Below are 22809 nucleotides of genomic sequence, written 5' to 3'. Positions count from 1 at the left end.
GGTGGAAAGTGGAGGGATGGAAACTTTTCATAAATCTTTGATTGTGCCTTATAGAGGTGTTTCATAGATGAATGGAAGTAATGGGTTTGCAGTGAGATGAGGATAAATAAATGATGACTTTTTATTTTTGTGTCAACTGTTCCTTTACATTTAGAGACATTTTAGATTTTTGTAAGTAATTTTGCACGCTTTTTAAACTTTGGTCAATAGTTGTATGCAATAGTTTTTACGCTGCAAATGTAATGGCAATTATAGCAAATAACAATAGATTTGAAAAAGGCATTATTCATTGTTTGGACAGACAGATGCTCGTGTCAGACGTTGACATAATAGAAAGTCTGTTTATATATTACTGCTTTCAGATCGGTCTCAACCAAGCAGAAATCCACTTCCTTGCTCTCAAAAGCTGCTGCTGCTTCTAATCAGCTCTTGTCCTGATGATTTTAACTCTGAACGACAGCTTCAGAACGTTACTGGCCGAGCGACTCGGCTAAATTCATCTTTGAGCTCTTGAGTTGCGCATGCCTCCCTCCGCCAGCCATCTGTGGGCATGAGTCATCGGTGCAGGACTGGGTCAGTGTCCGACCTCTGCCTGCTCATTTCTGTCATGTTTTAGTAATGACGGGAGCAATCTGACATTTTGTGAATGGATATAGAGGTAAACTGGTTACATACTGTCTTTTAAATTTAGTTGTTAAGTGAAAATGAGTCATGGAAAGGCATTTTAAAGCAAAGACAGGCATCACAGGTCATACTGTGCCTTAAGGAGCAGGCAGGCAGACATCAGTGTTTAGTTACTTGTGTCTCAGTTAACTAAAAAGCGTCATGAATAACTGATTGGTCGTTTCTCTCTGAAATGTTGACTTCAAGCACAGAGCTATATCAGTTTTTCCGCTGTGGCGTTCTCTCCGTATTTTCAATTTTTTTACAGTCCTTATCCACTGCCCTAGTGGATCCTTCACTCAAAACCGAACGTAAGCGCTAGACGTTTACTCTTTGAATTCTTGCACCCAGGATTAAATCAAGTCGACTAGCCTGACAAGCCAGACCCACATCAAGATGTTTGGTCTGGAAACTCACCATTGACAGCTCAATCCGAGGGGCGGGATAAACGGTTGTCTTTCAAACTCCCTCTGCACGCGATAGGATAGCGCTACCACCAACCAGAGCAACGAAGGTGAAACAGAGCTCTTTGATAGATTAAACTTTCACCGTATCCGGTCAGCAAAACCCCGAACACATCTTCCCTTTTTAAGAATGGCTTCAGTGCCGTTCTTTGTTCTTTTATCAGAGAAAAGCTTAACTCCAAGTCTTCCAGAGTCGCGGTCAAAGCTGATTCGAAAGACCGCCGTTCGTCAGTTTCTGTGTTTACTAGGGATGCACGATATTATCGGCACGACATCGGAATCGGCCGATAAACGCTTAAAATATAAAAATCGGCATCGTCGATATGAAAACATTATGCCGATATGCCTTGCCGATATGATAACGTGTTGATGTGCCTGCAATAACTCACGTGTCCAAGGAGTGCTACAGCGATAAGACCATGTCAGCACTGCAGTCATTCTTCAAGTGAAAACAAGAAAATACATTTCATGTACAGTGATTTATATTGACTGTTTTTAAATGCTGCCTTGAATTTCTGAATGCACGTACAGAAGGACGTGACCGTCAGCAGCAGATTTGCCACGTTTTCACAACAAAACTAGCCCAAAACAAGCCCAATCGCGTCTCCCCACTCTCTAGCGCGTGCGGCAGCCTCCACAGCAGCAGAAGCTCCTCCAGGTCCTCCATTAATCTGTAATAAAATTTTACGAAATGGATGATGAAAAATAATCCAAGGAGCTCTACAATAATTGTAGAATTAAAAGACAGCATCAATGGATGTCATGCCACCCCCACTTCATGTGCACAAACGTTAAATCCAAAAATACAATATTTAGGTTACAGCTGCATCTGGGGTGAAAAATTACTGACTTTATTATTGTTATTTTCAGAGCTTTTAATATACTCTTATCATAAAAAGAACTTTATTAACATTTATTTATCTTCAACAAGAATCCTTTTAGTAAGGATACCTCAGAAATCTGAAACCAGAATGAAAAAAAATAGTTTTTGCTCAAAATGGTGTTGTTTCCAAACAAAGGGAAAAAATAAACATATATCGGCATCGGTATCGGCATCGGCCAAAATGAGCTGAAAAATATCGGCATATCGGATATCGGCAAAAATCCAATATCGTGCATCCCTAGTGTTTACTAGAAGCACGCAAACGCAACTCGGCCGTCATTATGTTAAGCCCCACCCACCGACTCTATACACGATGTGATTGGCCCGTCCAGAGTTTGGCATTCACAGCTCAGAAATGTATTGAGAGTTGCTAGACGACGCCGCTAGGGTGCTTCTAGCTTTCTAGGCTGTTAGTCGACACCATCATGACTAAAATAAGTATTTCCTACTAAAGAAAGACGGTGTTTTACTGTGGTAACCATTTGGGTGTTAAATTTAGTAAATTATTAACTTGAGGACAGTTATCGACAATAAGTTAATAAAACATTTATTCAGTAAAATATTTATTTCATGTGCATTCTTTTTCTCTCATCCAAGGAAAAGGTTAAATGTAAAAATAAAATGAATAAATAATAAATATATAGAATAAATATAAGTGATAGACATTAGTTAACATGAACTAATATTGAACTGCCCTTATAAAGCATTTATTTATCTTTGTTAATGTTAATTTCATAATTTAATAATACATTATTAAAATCTTGTTAACATTAGTTAATGCACTGTGAACTAACATGAACAAACCATCAACAGCTGTATTTCTATTAACTAACGTTAACAAAGATGAACATATACAGAAACAAATGAACTGCTCACGGTAAGTTCATGTTAGTCAATACATTATCTAATGTTAACTAATGACCATTACTCTGAAGTGTTGCCCAAGTGATTAATAATGATAATTAGGGCTGTCAAAATTGGTGCTTTAATTTTTTTTTTGAAGTTTAATGCGTAAAAAATATTTAACACAATTAACACATCAGCCATTTTTTTTTAGTCATCCTTTGGCTGCGCTACTGTGTGTGATCATGCTATCATTCATTCAAGCGCTATTAAACCATTCAAGCACAATCAGATGTAAAAATAAGAACTTAAATCTGTACTGGGGCACTGTCTGTTAATCTGCTGTCTGAGTGACACACACACACATGCACAAACACTCATGCACACACACTCATGCATACAGAAAGCCCCTTCAGTTGGCACGTGGCCACATTGAGTTCTCTTTCACGCTTGAACGGACAAGAACAAAAAGTATGCCAAAATGTCAGCTTTGTCGAGTATCCTCGTAAGTACAGTTTTAAAAGAGTTAAATAAATTCTTAAATGACCATAAAGAGTTGTGAGGACATTGAAGGTGTGTCAGATCCGCGTCATGTGCGGCAGGTCTTAAAGGGACAGCAGTCTATTAAACCTTACCTGGTGCTGTGATTTCTGTTATTAATGTAAATCACAGAACAAAACACAAAGAGAACATCACTCACTGCTCCTGATGAACTTTTGAAGCTTTAATAAGGAGTAATCTATATTTGATCTATAATTTATGCAGTAAAGACTGCAGTGAAGTGTTTGATAACTTGTAAATATCAAACCCATATGTTGTTTCTACATTAATTCGGAGATTAAATCTGAAATTATCATTATATAAAAATATATTAAAAACTTTAATGTTAGGTTAGATTAATCGAAATTGATTACAGAAAAATGTGTGATTTGATTGGTACGTTTTTTTTAAATCAACAGCACTAATTATAAATCATCATCATTAATTTTCTTTTCAGGTTTATGCATCTAAACAGTTCTACCATGGTGGGCAAAAAATATTAAAAATAAAAAAAATAAAAAAAACGTATACCATCTACCATTTTATACTTTTTTAGTGTTTTTCACTGTATAATTGATTTATATATCCAACTGTATTTTTCACTTGCTATTCTTTATCTTTTGTTATAGAAGTTCTGTAGTGTTTGATGTTTGAACAAAACTTAGATTATATGAATGTAATATTGTTTTAATAAAGCTCTGTTCTCAAATGTAAAATTCACTAGTGTAAACCGTAGAGTGCAATAAATGAATTGAGATTTCCTGATAAAAGTATGATGAAATACTTATCAGAATGAATCTGATCTGTCTGGTTGTATCACTATATTGATTTTTCTTTCATAAAATATTATCCACATTTTCATTGTAGTATCGTATATTAGTGATCTGTCTCCTTTTACTTTTATGGCCCTCGGCGTGAGGGAGGAGCTGCCATTTAGCCAACAATCTGTCTGACAGAGAGAGTTGTAGTTGTTGTACCTTGTTTAGCAGGGACAAACACACAATAGTAGGCTGTCAGGGTGTGTTTCCTCTGTCCACATATGGGCTTGTGGTGGAACGGCTTGTCCGTGTACAGTAAGCATGAGATTATCCGAGGCAGAACAGGTTTGTCAGCACATCAGCACCTTGGGATTTGAGCTCTGTGTAGTCTGGAGTTGCTCTTGACATCGACATCCGACCACTCGGGGGACGATCTGTAGTGGAAACAAAGTAGAAGGGAAAAAAACAACTAAATATAAAGCCACTTTGGGCAGTCAGATGGGTTTAAACATTCAGCCATACAAGGAAATATATTGTGTCCCACAGCTCTCAGCCTTTAATAGTGTTTTTAAAAAAAGTAAAGGTTATTGTGCAAATAGATTTTAAACATGCCCTTTGTTTAATCTATCACTAAGTAAAGGAGACATTATTGTGATTTGTGATTGTAGAAGGTGTAGAAAGGGAATTGAAACATTTTTATTCAAAACTGGTTCCTCTTTTCATTGTACTGGATTTTTTTTTAAATGTAATAATTCAATATACATACAGTATATATAATCTGGCCAGAGGAGAATGCTTTAAGACTGTGACCCATCTTCAGTTGATTCCCCCCCCCCCCCCCCCCCCCCCCCCCACACACACACACACATGCTGCTTTTCTTGAACTCAAATTATACAAACGCATTCATATGTCTATCACCATGATTATGCCAAGCAAGATATGTTCCTGGGTCAACACATTTTATTGATCCTGGAACAACATTCAGTATATTCTTGAAATTTCCTCACTAATAAATATTCCACGATCACCTGTTAGTGATATTATAACAAAAGTGGAAGCAATTGGGAACAACAGCAACTCCGTCACGAAGTAAAATCACATAAAATCACAGAGCAGGGTCAGTGCATGCTGAAGCATACAATCGCAGAAATCGCTAACTTTCTGCTGTGTCAATAGCTATGCACCACCAGACTTCATGTGGCCTTCAGATTAGCTCAAGAACAGTGTGTAGAGAGCTTTATGGGATGGGTTTCCATGGCCGAGTAGCTGCATCCAAGCCTTACATTACCAAGTGCACTGCAAAGCGTCTGATGTAGTTGTGTAAAGCATGCCACCACAGGGCTCTAGAGCAGTGGAGACGTGTTCTCTGGAGTGAGCAAATAAAGCTTTTCTGTCTGGAAATCCCATGGACGAGTCTGGGTTTGGCGGTTGCCAGGAGAATGGTATTTGCCTGACTGCATAGTGCCAAGTATAAAGTTTGGTTAGGGGGAATTATGGCTTGGGTTGTGTTTCAGGAATTGGACTTGGTCCCAGTGAAAGGAACTCTTAATGCTTCGTCATACCAATATATTTTGGACAATTTCATGCTCCCAATTTTTGGGGATTCCCAAACTGTTCCAATATGATTGCACACCAGTGCACAAAGCAAGATCCATAAAGACATGGATGAGCGAGTTTGGTGTGGAGGAACTTGACTGGCCTGCACAAAGTCCTGACCTCAACCCGATAGAACACCTTTGGGATGAAGAGCGGAGCCTGTGAGCCAGGCCTTCTCGTCCAACATTAGTGCCTGAACACACAAATGCGCTTCTAGAAGAATAGTCAAAAATTCCCCATAAACACACTCCTAATCCTTATAGAAAGCCTTCCCAGAAGAGATGAAGCTGTTATAGCTGCAAAGGGTGGGCTAACTTCATATTAAACCCTACGGAATAAGAATGGGATGTCATTAAAGTTTATATGCCTAAAAGCAGGCGTCCCAAAACATTTGGCAATATAGTAGAGGTGTATAACAAAACGCAACTAACCCAGGTTGTAAGCCTAAACTTGACATAAACTGTAAACTTGTCCCTCCCTTGGTTGTTTAGAATGTTGTTCCAGGATCAACAGGATGAAATCACGTTCACCTTCATTTGTCAGCCTTCTTTATTATTACAATCATGTGAACACAGACTGGCTGTCAGTAGACATTCATTTGTTCTTTAGTGGTATTTAACATTATTGGCTTTTGTCATTGTCAGCACTGCTTTGAGTGTAAATGATCATGACCTTTCACCTTTCCTATCTCCACAGCTTGACCTCAGTCAGCCATTGGAGGAGCAGGGTCCCCTGGATGTCATCATTCACAAGCTAACAGACCTGATCCTGGAGGCGGACCAGAATGACACCCAGTCTCTGCTGCTGGTCCAGCGTGTGCAGGTGAGATGCATGCGGTGGGCTTGTCTAAGCCTGTGTGTAGCAGATCTACAGTTTTGATTAAGTTGCAGGAATTGCAATCTGATTAAGCAGAAAGAATCTACCTGAATTTAATCTCTGTTATTTAGTTGTAAGTAAGAGGAACAGGAATGCAATAATCTCTGTGATCAATATGGTAAAGCATTTGCTTTTTAGGGTGTGTTCACACTTGGCATGTTTGGTTTCAATTAAAAGTTAGTGCAGTTCATTTGAATAAGTGTGAACGCTGCTGTCTGAACCCTGGTGTGCACCAAACCAGCGGACCATGACTGCTGAAGAGATGGGTCTCAGTTAGCTTCCTAACAAACTCTGGTGCAGTTCAGACAGAAATATGAATGCAACACGGGTCACAGGCATGTAAATGAACCAAAAAGGGACATGATGTCACAAGATGTGACCCTTATAAGGAAGGAATGCTCAAGCATACCTGTTTTTTATTGTCATAGTCATGATGTTGCCCATCACATTTCGATACCAAGTGTGCCACACAAGTCCTGAAAAGTGAAGCCAAAGCGCCTCGATCGCACCCAGGTGACTGGATGCAGTATAGGTCGTAATCCCCACCCTCTCCATGAAATGTAATGGGACATAGACAAACTAAACAATCAAATCACACATCAAATACATATTTTCCAAATATGGTTTCTGTCATTTTAGGCTGTTTTTAATCACATTGATGTTAGTTCAAGTGTTATTTCTATATGGTTGCTTCTCTGAGCGATGTAGTCGCTGAGGCACTAAAGGACATTTTTTGGGAACTTCGGGAGGATTTTGGAGCTTTAAATTTAATCTTTACATTTTTATAACTTTATTTCTCAAAAAGTTGTTTATTAGACGGGAAATTGATATTGCGGCTCAACTCGAGACCCAAGATGTCAGTCATTTTTTAACACTGGCGGCTTTATTTACTTCAGTGGAAGAGAGTGAAGGAGTGTCGTCCATCTTTTTCTTTTTTTTCTTTTTTACAATCTGTGTTTGGTACAGGCATCAGAGCCGCGTCTCTTTGAAGCAGATCTTTCTGTGTGTGAACAGAGGGATTCATGCCGCTGTTTTGACTTATACATTTTATAAGCTCTTCACAAGTTCTCAGATGATCAAAATACCATCATATGTCATATACTACAAGAGTTGTTTTGGATGTTTAGTAAGTTCTATCTCAAAATAGGCAATATGTGGTAAAAGCCAACCGATCAGGTTGTGAACATATCCCTATGCCTCTAGGTTTGGTGTTAAAATGCCAATGTGAAAGCTTAGCGGACCAGGACTTAATGTTTTTTTTTTTTTACGTCGGGACCAAGCAAACTGAACAACGTTAAATAGTGTTGTCTTAAAAACATATTTATATTTATATATATTTCGTTTTATGATTTGTTTTAGCAGAAACTTCATATCAAACTGGGTATAAATAATATACAGAAGCAATGGAATATATTTTATTATCATAATTTTTTTATTGATATTATTATTTTTAATATCATATTATACTTTATTTGTGTGCATTCATATTATTTACTACAGTTAATTTTTTTTTAAAATTGCCTAAGTAAAATAAATAAACTGCCGTTTTAATGGGAAAATACTCAGCGATGGTGTTGACATGAATTTGCACACGGTTCGTCTAAAAGTATATTAAAAACACCACATAGACATATGAAGAACATTTAAAAATGGGGTCTTTAATATTTTTTTTACTGCTTTTTAAGTTTCAGTTTAATCAGTATTTCTTTTTCTGTTCATAATTCCCATCCTACAACTGCGTTTGTTTTTGTTTTGTCGTCTTATGAAATGTCACCTCAGGTACTCACCTCTAAATGAGAACGTAAGAGTGCTGAGCCTCTTAATGTTCTTAAACAAAGCTCTCTCCTAAGACTGTGCTCTCACTAAGCATGCGCTTAATGTATATTACATAGATTTACATAAGAAAAAGAATAAGCTGAAGTGCAGAATTTGGTTTAAATCCTCTGAAAAACAGTTTTTCTGCTGTTGTGTAACCTTTTTTTGCCTGTTTAATCAGTGCTGGTAGATTATGTATTTTGAAGGTGATTTGATCTAAGAATCAATACTCTGGGATCTGTGACTAAATTTCCTATTGAGGACAGTAAATGAGTGATAGAAATGAGAGGTCACATGACAAAAGAATGTATTTCAGTCCAAATTACTCATGATTTGAGAGGTTGAGCGAATGGGGACAGTGAAGCGAGAGCGAGAGGGAGAGCGAGCGAGTGGTTATGTAAAAGAAGCAACCTTACAGCCTTGCATTCAGTTAGCATGACGTAATAGCAGTGCAACTGGGCTTCATGTGTACATGTCTTTAATATGTGTGGCGTGTACATTTATGCATGTTGGGTGCCTTTTAACAACACCAACAATAATTCAAACGTGATTTCTTTTTCTTTTATGTCATGTTATTCATTGCTGTTTTAGCTTCTTCCCCTTTCAAACGACACCTCCACACCTTCATTGTTCTGTCCTGTTCCACTGGTCTTGCAGGATTATATTGATGCTCACCCAGAGACCATTATTCTTGACCCACTTCCAGCCATCCGGACTCTGCTGGATCGCTGCAGGTCCTACCAGCTGGTGCACAGGATAGAGGACTGTATGAGAGGTACTGTGAGCCAGCACCCTTTTCCTCATTCTAGCAATATTCATGAAAATGAGTTTATACAGTTTAAGTTTTGCAAATAGTGATATGCCCAACTACAAGAAGCAGTCAGTTGGTACTTAATTTTGTCGTTGAAGGGGTTGAACTAGTTGATGTAATGCTCTGTAACACTAACACAACAGTTAGCATGTTGAGCTCATGCAGGTAAAGCAGATTTGAGTGCGGCCTGCAGCCTGCTCCATTTCGGTTAAAGGGATCGTTCTCCCAAAAATGAAAATTTGATGTTTATCTGCTGACCCCCAGGGCATCCAAGATGTAGGTGTGTTTGTTTCTTCAGTAGAACACAAATTAAGGTTTTTAACTCCAACCGTTGCTCGTATAATGTGTGTCAATGGGGTGTTTTTCTATGAGAGTAAAAACATAGACATACGAATCCAAATTAAACCCTGCGGCTCGTGGTGACACATTGATGTCTTAAGACACGAAACGATCAGTATCTGTGAGAAACCGAACAGTATTTATAATTTTTCACCTTATATTAAAATAATATGGAAATCGAGGGTAGCATGTAAATCGCTAATTTCTCTGGATTTAAACATTTCTGAAAACATTTGGGATACTGCAAGTACACAAGTCAACAAAATATATAATAGTGTTCTAGTGGATTTTGGATATTTCAATCCAAAAATCATACATATTGTGCATTTAATCATTTATTTCTCCAAAATACCCATGTAATAGCATTCTGATCTCCCATGCACAGAAAGCATTTTTGTTGTGCCCTGTGCGGACGTGTATGTTGGGCTATATTTGTCTTTGGAGGCATCATGTGTGTTCGGGTTCTTTTGAACCAGACATGACAGATGGTTATGTAACAAAATCATCTGTAAGCCCCCAGTCTGTGTCTCTCCTTTTCTCCTTTTCTGCTTTTCTTCTTTTGCCCTGATATCAAAGCCTCCCACTCTTTATATCAAGAAAACATGAAAGACACGTTCAGTTATGCTGCAAACATTAAAAATAAAATTAAAATAAATTTGGAATATACTTTCGGAATACTTGAATTCTGTCTGAAATGTTCTTAATATTATGACACATTTGTCACATCTTGCGCCATGAGTGTCCTGTTTTTAAGACACTGTCGAGATTAAAAGTGGTCTACCTGCAGACTGATTAAAAGCTTTCTCCAATGGTAGGAATATCCATATAACAGAATATTTGTACAGGACAGGAGGTACTAAATTGCATTAAAGCATAACTATTGACAGTTGTAACATTAAACATGCTGCAATGTAAATGCTACATTGGATGCCGTCAGTACTTGTTTGCAAGATAACACAACTACCAAATTACTCTCTGGCCATCTGTCCCCCTGTTTCTTTCGTCCTCTCACATTCACTGGCGGACACAGCGCCACATCCCTCTCTTCAGCAACCGTAAGCATGTCTGACAGTGGTTACCATAGCAACACAAGTGGCAGCCGCTCTAGATACTCTAAGCATTTACTCCATATTGGGTAAAACCGTTTTCATATTTAAATATCGGTCATCTCCAATGCTATTTTTCAAGCTGAATGTGTTGCAAAGCATTATTATATTAATGATGCATGAGAGATTTTATTTATGTATGATTTTATGAAACAACAATATTGTCTGCTAGGGATGAGTTTTGGCACTGATTTCCCGATGTCAGATTTACAAGTTCCAAATTTGATTTTGATTCAGTGTTGATTCATTTCATTTAAAATGTTGAGTCAATGTCTACTAAACACAGCGCGTTTTTGCTTCTAAAAACGTGAGGTGTGGGCAGCGGAATGATTTCGACTCGCCTTTAGATCTGATATACACATTTAGATTAAAAATGCCACTCTCGTTAATGGAGGTAAGCACTGACATTTCATGAAAACATTATCCAGAAGTTACTTTTTTAAAATATAAATATTTGTAGTGGATGTGCTGCTTTTGAGCACTTTTCCTGTGGAATGTTTCGAATTGTGTATTGTCACACCCGTATTAGTTATTAATTTAGGGGCTGTTTACACCACACCATTTTCAGCTGAAAACAGAAAACTTTTAATGTGTTCTGGCTGTTCATTTACACAACAGCAGCGTTTTGGTGGCCTGACAATGCAAACTTTGAAATAGATTTCAGAGTGTCCGTTTTTTCATTGTAAACTTCAAAAACGTGCACCTGCTGTGAAAATGGTGACGGATTGCATATTACGTGTTTAGTAGACTATAGGCATTCGTGCTTTAATGTGTATGTGTGCAGGTGCATAGTCTTTATTGAATTTAACTACTTGTCTGGCATGCATAATCAGTGTTTTAGTCGTTTTTGTGGATCAGTGTGAACATTTGATAACATTGTCATCTGTACAGAAGAAAACACGTTCTGTCTTTTTTGTACGTCGCTGTCATGTAAACATAGTTTATTTATTGGCTCATTTATTGATGCTGGAGCTCTGGAGAAAACAGTGATGTCATCGTCCAGCTCAGTTCTCATACAAGGTTGTCAAAGCAGGCAATAATATTAAGAATAATTCATTGTCCACAACTAAGCAAGCCAGAGGTGACAGTGGCAAGGAACCCAAACTCCATCAGATGACAGAATGGAGAAAAATAACCTTGGGAGAAACCAGACTCAGTCATGGAGCCAGTTCTCCTCTGGCCGACGAACACAGTGCATGATTATTATTATTCAGGCAGCACTATGGGTCAGAAGTCAGATTGGATCCGAGCATTCAGAATATTTAATCCAGTTCCATCTGGTTGAAGATCAGTTGAAGAATTCCCACCAGTGTTCAGCAGCACATAGGAAGTCGCCCCCACACACTGCTGCCGTAATGAAGGCTGTTTGTCATCTGAGTATACACTCATTTCTTAATCGCCTAGCAGTGTGGTTAGTGCCACATTTTCTGGCTGCACTCTTGTCCAAATGACTCATGCACATCCTGAAGAGCTTCACTTAAGCATTGTCCTGCTGTCTTACATTCTGTCCGTGGAGACAAAGCAGGACACCATTTGTTTGTGCAGGAGACTGAGTGTTTCATACTTTATAAGGCAACGTTTCACACCTTTATTTAATCCGCAGCTGATACACTTCTGTGGTATTGTGTTTAACTATACCTTTTATTAGCAGAATTAAAACCCAAACAAATAAAACTTGTTGAAAAGAGGCTTTTTTTGTCCGAAATTGTGATCTCAGAGATTCAGTTGAACCTTTTTTTTTTTTACAAGTTAGGCAGTATGTCAGATTTCACAAAACCACCATTTGTATGATATCAGACTTCCCATCTGTGCTCTCCGGCTGGATCAGAGCCAAAACTCCATTCTCCATCCATAGTGATGCTTTATAAACATGTTCTAAACATTCCATAAACGTCACATAAAGTCTGGGCTGGCTCCGGCAGGTCTGCAGAGAGTTTGAAGTGTTTAGACAGAGCGGAGATTGATCCTGGACCCTCGCTGAGCCAGAAACAGGAACATCACGAAGCGTTTGTACCTGCTAAAGAGGATCTCATTACTCTTCCCCTTTTATTTACAGAACATCTCTTGGCTAATTTAAATGGAATCTCTATTTCTATTAATAAGTCACTGTATTAACAGTCACAAACTGCTTAACATCTCTTTACTGAAGTCTGTACTTAAACCGCATCTAGAGCTTTGCCCGTGATGTGCAGTCGATTGTCAATAATCTCAACTTTTTCCTCAATTTGGAAAATCAACTAAAAAACTAAAATAGAAATAAAGCACAATGCAAGTCAATGGGGAAAGTGTTTAAGAAGGGTTTAAAGCAGATTTATGTAGCTGTACATTCTCTGCATTACATTAAACAATCAGGAAGAAATTAGTAAATTGTCTTTTTGAAATATCTATCTAGGTTGTGATTGACTAACATGTGTAAATAATACTTGTGGATAGTTGCGTAACGTCCTCATTTGGTATCCTTGTGTGTATTGCATGAAAACTAGAGTTTACTAACTTTACATGTTCGTGGTATTGCTGAAATAGTGATAAACGAGTGGATGACGCTAAATACAAAAAAAGTGTTAAAAAAAAGTGTAAAAGGGGTCTAAAACATTTGAGCTTGTTCACTTTAGACCACTTACAGTCAAAAACACGTTCAACCGGATTGCTTTTGTAGTGTAAATGCTCATGTGGAACAAATGTGTTTGAACAGCCACAAAAGACTGCCTACTCTCCACCTACTGACCTAATGCGGGAACATTTTGGGAAGCAAGCTAGCCAGATGGGATTTAAACATTGTCGGTTAAAGACCCGAATTTGGTTTGAAAATGATTAAGTAACCAAGCACAATTTTCTCTACCATTCCTAATTTTTAACACACACTCACAGCGTTCGCAGTGGTCTCGCGGCTGTAAGAGCGCTGATGCTCTCCGTATGTTTTCTGTCATCCCAAGTTACGTTCATATGTAAATTGGGCGAGCTTATTTCATCCATTAGATCAAAAGATCTGAAAAAGCCCATATATTTAGACCCTCCCCTTGAAGAAGTCAGGACAGAAGTGGTTAAAAGTGGACAAAAAAGATTAAAACACCAGGTGTAAACGGGAATGTGTCTCCTTCATCCACTTGTGATCTGATCTTGATACCAGGTGTAAACAGAGCCTGAGTAACAAGTTTGAAAAAACTTTCTCAACAAACTTGCAAGTATGAATGCTCATTACGGTTGAAATATTTGTAAATGGTAATAGAAGGTTGCTCACACCGCTAAACCTTCTTAAACAAGAAATGCATTGCACCATTGCCCTTTTTACTGGCTTTCATAAACACTTATCTAAGCTTCCTCTGGAATAGGGAGAACAAAAGTCTCGCAGCTGGATAAATTAACCCGCTTTGATAAGAATGCCAGCAAAGCTTTCTCCATTTCAACACTACAGGAAATTTCAGTAACGATAACATCATTTTACTCAAAAACGAGAAAAACAGGAAGTGAATGACAAGCTTGTAATTTTGTTCCTGCATGTTGGACTTCGACCAATCAGTGATGATCTTGTCGGTCAACTGTTCTTGTTGAAGTTTCTAGTAATGATGAATTGTAAATTATTATTGAGTCAGTCCTCTATGGACTGAGTAAAATATGAATGCACTACCATAAAAAAAAAAAAAAAATTATTTAGCAAGGATGCATTAAATTGATATATAAAGTGACAAAAATATTTAAATAAAAGCTTTTTGAACCTTGTTTTTACTGATGAATACGAAGGGGGAAAAATTGTTTGCACAAAAGCATCAAGCTGGAATAATGATGCCGAGTCATGTTCGGCCTTTTCTTTATTCAACATTGAAAGCATCTTATCATCAGTTTTGATACTTCACCACACAGGCGGTTTACCGTGATCATATCTGTGTCAATGCTGTGTCACCGGCCTGTTGAGGCTTCACTCTTCAACTCATTTCCTGTGCCCCTCTATCAAAAGCTCACAAAACATGCCTTATCTGCCTAGATAACAGCACTACAACACTGGCATCCGACTCAAAAGGCAAGTTCCACTGCAGCAAAGCAGATTCGTTCACTAAACCTCTAGGCGGTTGCTTACTGGCCCGAGTTAGAAGAGCGTATCCCCAAGTTAAGCCCAGTATGCATCTCTGTTTTGATGATTCATCCCCATCCGATAATGTGCCTCCAGTTGAAATGTGCAAACATAGCTACTCATTCACAGCTATTGACGCCTTTGTTCCATCTATCGCTCTGTTTGCTCATCAGAGTGATCCCAAAGACAGTGAGTACAGTATTTTCAAACAAAGCCTTGAACCCGTGGGTCAAATTTCTGCGCTTATGTGGAGTGAGTCAGAGCTCAGTGCCTTGTGTCCATTGTTCTCCACTGGGTAAAAAAAAAATAGGGAAGTAAAGCAACCAGAGGGGCTACTGATGACATTAGGACCTTTCAAAAAAAATGTTTTAAAGGTCCCATTCTTCGCGTGTTTTCGAAGCTTTGATTATGTTTACAGTGTGCAATATAACATGAGTTCATGTTTCACGTGTAAAAAAACAGTATTTTTCACACAATTTACTTATCTGTATACCGCTGTTTCCTCTGTCCTTAAAACGGCCTGATGATTTCCTTGTACTATGAAGTCCCTCCTTCAGAAACACGTAACGAGTTCTGATTAGGCCAGCGCTTCCCGTGCTGTGATTGGACAGCAGCTTAGCACGTTGCCCGGAAAGGTCCCGCCTCTTATCATAACGTGTAGATTCCATACGCGCGCTCAATGTTATTGCAAAAATGTCTATATTGCCTTATCAATTTGAGTCGGAATCAGACCCGGAGAATATCGAAGAGGATCGATTACAACCTGCTCAGGAAAGACTTTTGCTGGATGTTTCAGAATGGTAAGCTGTCTATTCAGTAGTTTAAACTGATCATTACAAACACCAACAATCGATGGTGTCTGAATGAATTACTACAATTTTATATACTAAGTTTTTCGGATTAGTTTCAATTACCATCTAACGTTAGTTAACAAAGCTAAAAAGCGTTGCACTTTGTGTCATGAGTTACATAAACTGTTAAACGAACCGACTTAAATAATAAAATACACTTACCGGTTGTCCACCATAAACGCCTTCTCCAGACAAAGAGGGAACTGCGTCATCTTTTAAGAATAATCTTTCTGCAAATCCGGCATTAAACTGATTGAGATTGAGGAAGCAGTCCTCAGCAAAATGTGCTGCACATAGTTTTAAATTGTGATTATAATTTTCCGGAACCGAGTTAACCATAAACTGTAGCCATTGATCTCTACGTACAGCGTCCGTGGGAAGGCCAAACAAAGGTGATTTGACTCCGGGATGAAAATAACAGCGTTTCAATGGCATAGCGACAAACACACTCTACAAAAACAACGTTTCCTATTCTCGACCTGCGAGAGCAAAAGGACAACGCCCCCGAATTTGCGTGTTCTTGTGGGCGGAGGGTTCTTCAACATGCGGTTTTAGTTGCGTCATTACAGCAGGAAGTGCAGGGGTGTAGTCCAAACCGGCCGTTCGCTGTAGGCTTTGAAAGGGAACTTCTGTTAAATAAAATATCTCGCTTGGCATTGAACTTTGAGCTTTATAATTTTACAGGTATTATTTATGCTCTAACAGCAACATTACACACTAACTAAAGTTTGAAAGATGGAATCGCAAAGAACGGGACCTTTAAGAGTCGCTACCAATACCTTCTACTATTATCAATTATTACTTCTGTAAAGGCTGGCTACTCACCTATTTAATTTTCTTTTTGATTTACATTTTTCCTGCTTGGTATTTAAGTGCTTGGTACATTTCTTGGTATTCTTCAATAACTTAAATCATCATCAAATTAACATGGACAAAAAGCATGAAATGGCTCAATCAAGGATTTGGTCTCTAAACCGCTCCTACTCTGCTCTGATTGGTTAGATTTAATATTGTGGTGTTAAACCAAACGAGCATTTTATAATCTTGAATCAAAAGCTTAATCAAAACATTTTATCCTAACATGAATGTCTGTTTTTTTCTTGTTCGAGAAGCTGTTTCACCCCATTTCACTCACTACATTATAATGAGAGAAAAGATGTTCACAATTGTTTCATGTTGACTTTATGAAAGACAGGTCAGGTTTGACATATATATTTTTTTTTTTAGCCTCTAAAAGGCGTGGGATTGTGTACATTCTTGTGGTGGCATTAGCCACTCAATATTGTCATATCATCGCCAAATTGATGGCAAATTTCAACCCTGCCTGTGCCAGCCAATCAGTCCATTGAGAGAAATAAGATCAGTAGTGGATAGTTGTTCTTTGGGAATTACGTACTTCTTTAGTTACAGTGGTCAAAGGACAAGCAGCACTTTCACAAACCCTTGCATTTTCCCTCTTTAATTCATATGAGATTCGAGCAGGACTCACCTGTCTCTTCCTGTCTTTTGTTCTCTGCAGATGTGAGGATCTGTTCTCCTCCATTTATGGTGCTGAACAGTGAGTGTGTCCCTGACACACTGGAGCAGATCGAGCAGCACGGTCTTACATTCCCTTTCAGTAAGTCTCACCTCTTCTTTTCTGAAACAAAGTAATGTTAAGGCATCATGTCCTATAAATCTCAATCTAAAGGTGCGCTCACATTTGCCATTGTTCTGCCAATTTTTGTGGGAAAATCTGGGAGGAAAAATTCTCCATGCAGATTTCGCAATGGGTTCATGTTGGTCAAGCGAATTTTCCGTGTTGACCAAAAGAAATCTGCTTGGGTTAAAGGTCACTTCTGTGTGAGCGGTGTTTCATACACATCTACACTACTGACAATGGACAAAGGGCCTTTTCGGTCCTTCAAATTTCCCAGAAATTTCTCTAATCCTTTACAATACAGTTTGTTCAAATGTAAGGCCTTAAATATCTTTTTATTTGTTTTGAAATTTGGGTACAGGAAAACTGAAATCATGATGCGGCCTAATGTGATTTAATTAACGCTCAAGTCAAAATGCAGTGCTGTTGCACATTCTGTAGGACTGCCTTTCAGAGCAGTTTATGATCAATACATAATGCACACTTTATAGTCTTTATATTGTAATATGTTTTAGATGGTTGTAAGAGTGCATAGTTTATCTTCCTCATTTTTATGATTGAGCAGCTGGGAGTAATGCAGCATTTGAAAATAAGAGCCCCAGTGTAAATCACGCATTATGTCTAAATCACGCATTATGTCTTCTTATTGGAATTTTGGTTACTCAATAAAAGGTATCTGGCATTTAATTCAACGTATACACTTATGGCTTCTTTTATGGCTGCCTTGTCATAGGAGGGGATTGTTTAACACATTTCATATTTTTATTTTAGTAGAATTTGCAAAGTATGTGCACATTGCATTTTTTAAATAATTATTATGTATCTGCAAAATCTAGTACCGATTAACCAATATTTTGTATGTATTGATAAAATAGTATGTAATTTATCTGGCTATCACCAGACCAAGCTCAATTTAAAATTAAACATTGGTCTGGGGAGTCTGCTCTGTATTTTCTCTACGCAATTGGATAGTCCTTTAACCAATCAGACCACAAGAGGTGTGATCAACGGGCAACGACACATCGTTTCTCTATCTGTCATCGTGTTAAACCCGCCAATAGCGCGCCAGGCAGATAAGCCAGTCTGTGATTGGTTCCTGCAAAAGTGTAACAGAAGCAGTAGAAATTAATGTACAGGTTTCCAGACTGAGTTGCCGGGCGAAATCAAATCGCCGCAGATCAGGCTGGGTTTACCCAGTTTACATAATTCTACATTTAAGTATATTTTGAATTATACATGCCTTGAGTATTTTAAAAATGCAGTTACCCTGTTTTGCAGTTGTTGTTTTTATAAAATAATCTAATATATAAGATTTATTTAAAGATTGCATGAACATGTTCTATATGGACATACAGTATTAATTTTATTTGTGCAAGTCTTAAATCTGATAAAACCCTGATGACAGCACCTTAATAGCTGTCACTAAAATGCTATTTGGTTGCATTTCACAATGATTTTCACTGCATTAAATGATTTTTAAAGAGTTGCATTTTTAACTAGACTTAATAAGAGTGTTTTTTCCCTTCTCATCCTGCACAGTTTGCAAAACACGGGTTGCTCACGGAACTAACTCTCATGAGGTAATAATCTTTTCTAACTCTGTTTTTGTGAAATATGACCTCAGAGGTCATGAAATGCTAATATATACACAAAGCTTTGTATCAAAATCTAGTGAGCTGCCTACATGAGCTTCCTCGTAAGTAGCGGATTTGGAAAGTTCAACTCTACACTCTTAAAGGAAAACATCTAATCTTATTTATTTATTTATTTTTTCAACTCCCCTAGAATTAAACAGTTGAGTTTTACCATCTTTCATTCAGCCCATCTACGGATCTGGCATAGCTCTCTGAATCAGATTAGACTCTTCTGTAGTTACTAAGACTGACGGAAAATTAAAAGTTGCAATTTTCTAGGCCGATATGATTAGGAACTGCATCTCTCATTCCTGTGCAACAAACAAGGAACTTTGCTGACATACCATGGGTGCAGCGGCTCAATAATATTACGCAGCGCCTGAAAATAGTCCCTAGCTAAGTAACTTTGTTTGTGTAGTTGCAGAGTTGCAGCCAGCAAATTAGGTTGTCACGTTGGTTATATTGATAGAAGTTAGCCTATATTCTGATGTTATTAACAGTCCTAGTCTATACTGCTTACAGCACACGTCGGAAATGAAAGCTCCAGAAACTTCCTCGGCTCTTGATACAGTGATGCAAACCGTAGCAATGGCTTTGGTTGTTATCAATTCGATCCTCATCCTTTTGAAGTGCAGATAAGTGGATTTGCTTTCGCATCACTGAAAACGATATGTCGACAACACAAACCAAATTCTTCCAGGTCTCGGCTACAACTACAGTGTTTGAGGGCGGGGCAAAGTAGATGTTGCGGGCAGCCAATGAGAACCATAGGCTGGCATTATGTAAATTTCTTTCAAACCTATGTAGGTTTGTGCAGGAAGTACGTACAGATAACTCATTTCAGGCAGTTCAGAATCAATTTTTTCTTTTTGGGAAACAATAACTCCATAAAACATAAAAGGAGCACTTTAACATCCACTTGCCAATGCACAAAAGGTGCTTTATATTGAAAAAAGGAATTCGTTTTTTCTGTGGTATCACTGCAAAAAAAAAAAAAAAAACTCTTTTGGAACCTTTGTGTGTATTTATCACTTTGAATTAATAAGTTAAAGTTTTCTGTCTCATCTGCAGATGGCTATAATATTCAACGCAGAGGACCTTAAGGATGTGAAGCCCCCGTGTGTCATACAGAGTTTTATAAACCACAATGCCGTGCTTTATAAGGTGTTTGTGGTGGGCGAGTCGCACACTGTGGTGGAGAGACCGTCACTCAAGAACTTCCCCTCTGGACCGTCTGGTAAACCTTCAGCCCACACTTCAACTCTTTATAAATGTTATTTCCATGAAAGGCCACTCCTGCGATATGGTTCCTTTCACCTCAGTTGGACCTTCAGTTTGTTTAGGCATGATTTACGTTACAACATTCCCGCTGTATAACTGATGCCTTTGCATAGCTGACTTTTCAGTGGAAGCAGTCAATTGTATTTTGCTCCTACCCTGTCGGCAGAAGTGCTTACTCGATTCTGGTTTCTTGCCACTGGCCGCTGTACAGGATGATCCGTTTGCATAGGCTAGTGTACTTGCAGTCCATGCAAACAAGTTACGGCTACTGGGAGAGCGAACTGTTAGTCTAATGCAAATTCATGAGGTCATATCTGTGAATTCATGAACTCATGCTGAACTCTTCAATGCACTAGTGCACATGCACACACATATGTAAATGCACTTGCATATCATCGTGCCTTGCCTTCAAGCAGTATTCAAATGGGAGAACACACTGTTTAGAAGATTAAAACAAAGAGAAAGGAGTGGCACTGTATTTCTAAAGAAAGATCAGGTTGTTAATGATTTCTAAGAATCCCATGTAGGCGTAAGGATTTTTTTTTAAATTAGAGATTTAGTTCTTTTAGATTTTATTGACTAAAAGATCACTAAGTTGCTAGAAATACAATACAAATACAAATTTAACCACAGAAACTACAACTATATATGCAACGTCAATGAGAATCCATAACGTCACATAATTAATTTCAATTTTGTATTATGTATTGAGATGGAGGAACCAATTACTAAAACTTAGTACTTAGGGATAACCTAAGAAGGAAGAAAAGTTAAAGGGATATTAAAGACTCAAAGGGATAGTTCACCCAAAAATACAAATTCTGTCATTAATTACTGTCATGTCATTCAAAACCTGTGAGTTTTGTTCATCTTCGGAGCACAAATGAAGATCTTTTAATGAAATCTGAGATGTCCCTCCTTTGACAGCTACACAGCTACCACTTTGACGCTTCAAAAAGTTTGTAAATCTAATCCATATGAATTGAGCAGTTTAGCCCAAATTTTATGTAAAGACTTGATCACATTATATGATGAACAGATTGAATTTAGGCTTAGATGTGTTCTCTAGAGTGACAAATCACGCTTCTCTGTTGCCAGGAGAAAAGTACTTGCCTGACTGCATTGTGCCAAGTGTAAAGTTTGGTGGAGAGGGGATTTTGGTGTGGGATGCTTTTCAGGGATTGGGCTTGACCTCTTAGTTCCAGTGAAAGGGACTCTTAATGCTTCAGCATACCTAGACATTTTGGACAATTTCATGCTCCCAACTTTGTGGGAAAAGTTTGGAGATGGCCACTTTCTGTTTCATCATGACTGCACACCAGTGCACAAAGCAAGGTCCATAAAGACATGTATGAGCGAGTTTGGTGTGGAGGAACTTGACTGGCTTGCACAGTCAAAAAAATACTTAAAAACTTTGCTTTTAGTTTAATTACATTCAAATTGAAATGACCATCATTGGAAAAACAACTTTTGGAATAGACTGGAATAATGTTTCTACACAGCTATTATAGAGCAGTGTAAAGCATAGTTTTATGCTATAAGAACATTTTCAAAATATAATTAACTATAAAGGATTTTAAGGTTTGTATGTACAATTTCTGGTAAAATGTGTTTTAAAACATGTGAAGCCATTCTATTGCCTTGTTTCCTTGGTTCTCTTTCTGGTAAAGACCATTGTTCTGTTCAGTGGCATAATACAGTCCTGTTTAGAAGCTATACAGATGAAGAGATATTTTCTTAGGTTCAAAAAGATATTATCTTTTAGGATTAATAAATGTCCATGACAAATATTTGGGATGTTTTGTTGCCTACAGAAGAAAGGAAGGCTAAATTGTGGATTTCTGTCTACCTTAATGAATTCTTTACTGCCATTTGAGTGGGAGATCATAAATCTCAGCATCCTCCTGGCACTAGATTTAAGTTTTTTCCTCCTCACTGTCTCTTTCTCTCCCTCTCTGCCTGGCACTCCTGAAGCCTTGAGTCTCTCATCTGAACCGCAGCCCTCTGCTGCTGTCTAGTGGCTTCCTGTGCACTTGCACCTTTCACTTTCACTTTTATGATTTACAGCTGAAAGTGATTTACAGCTGAAAGTGTTCAGTTTTTTCGCACTAATTTGGTTGCTTTTTTATGCTTTTACAGACAGAAAAGCGATTTTCTTCAATAGCCACAATGTGTCCAAGCCGGAGTCATCCTCTGACCTCACATCTGTAAGTGGGCGTTCTGTATAAATTGCAGTTTTGGCTAGTCGACACACTGTTGGGTTTTGGCAAAAGCTTTTCACTTTTATTTGTATATTTTTTACAGCGAGATAATGTAGAAGGTGTTTCCCAGCCCCCGAATGATGATGTCATCAGGGAACTGTGCAAATCTCTACGGCAAGCTCTCGGGGTTTCGCTCTTCGGCATCGACGTCATCATTAACAACCAGACGGGCCAACATGCTGTCATTGACATCAATGCATTCCCTGGTGTGTATCTGTTCATACAAACATCCTGTTAACCACAAGGCAACTCTCACATGCCAGATAGAGTTCAAAACTCCTGAAGAACATTTCATAATTTTTTATTTTGTCCACATACACTACCTTTCAAAAGTTTGGGTCGGTACAATGTTTTTGAAAAAAGTCTATTATGCACTCCATTA

At 38.2% G+C, this 22809-nt stretch overlaps 1 protein-coding gene across 2 annotated transcripts in view; it reads left to right on the top strand.

The window, feature by feature from the left end:
- The window catches only part of itpk1b (inositol-tetrakisphosphate 1-kinase b), a 50893-nt gene that overhangs the window by 23564 nt on the left and 4520 nt on the right, over positions 1-22809 (top strand). For both annotated transcript variants that reach the window (XM_067454994.1, XM_067454995.1), the window contains exons 4-10: positions 6445-6570; positions 9097-9214; positions 17132-17230; positions 18791-18831; positions 19957-20122; positions 22306-22373; positions 22471-22633. In XM_067454994.1, the coding sequence (XP_067311095.1) occupies positions 6445-6570; positions 9097-9214; positions 17132-17230; positions 18791-18831; positions 19957-20122; positions 22306-22373; positions 22471-22633 (781 nt within the window). The remainder of the gene's footprint in view (positions 1-6444; positions 6571-9096; positions 9215-17131; positions 17231-18790; positions 18832-19956; positions 20123-22305; positions 22374-22470; positions 22634-22809) is intronic.

The sequence above is a fragment of the Pseudorasbora parva genome, chromosome 10 (genome assembly GCF_024679245.1).
Source record: "Pseudorasbora parva isolate DD20220531a chromosome 10, ASM2467924v1, whole genome shotgun sequence".
In the NCBI taxonomy this organism is placed as follows: Eukaryota; Metazoa; Chordata; class Actinopteri; order Cypriniformes; family Gobionidae; genus Pseudorasbora; species Pseudorasbora parva.
This window is presented reverse-complemented; position numbering and strand designations above follow the sequence as displayed.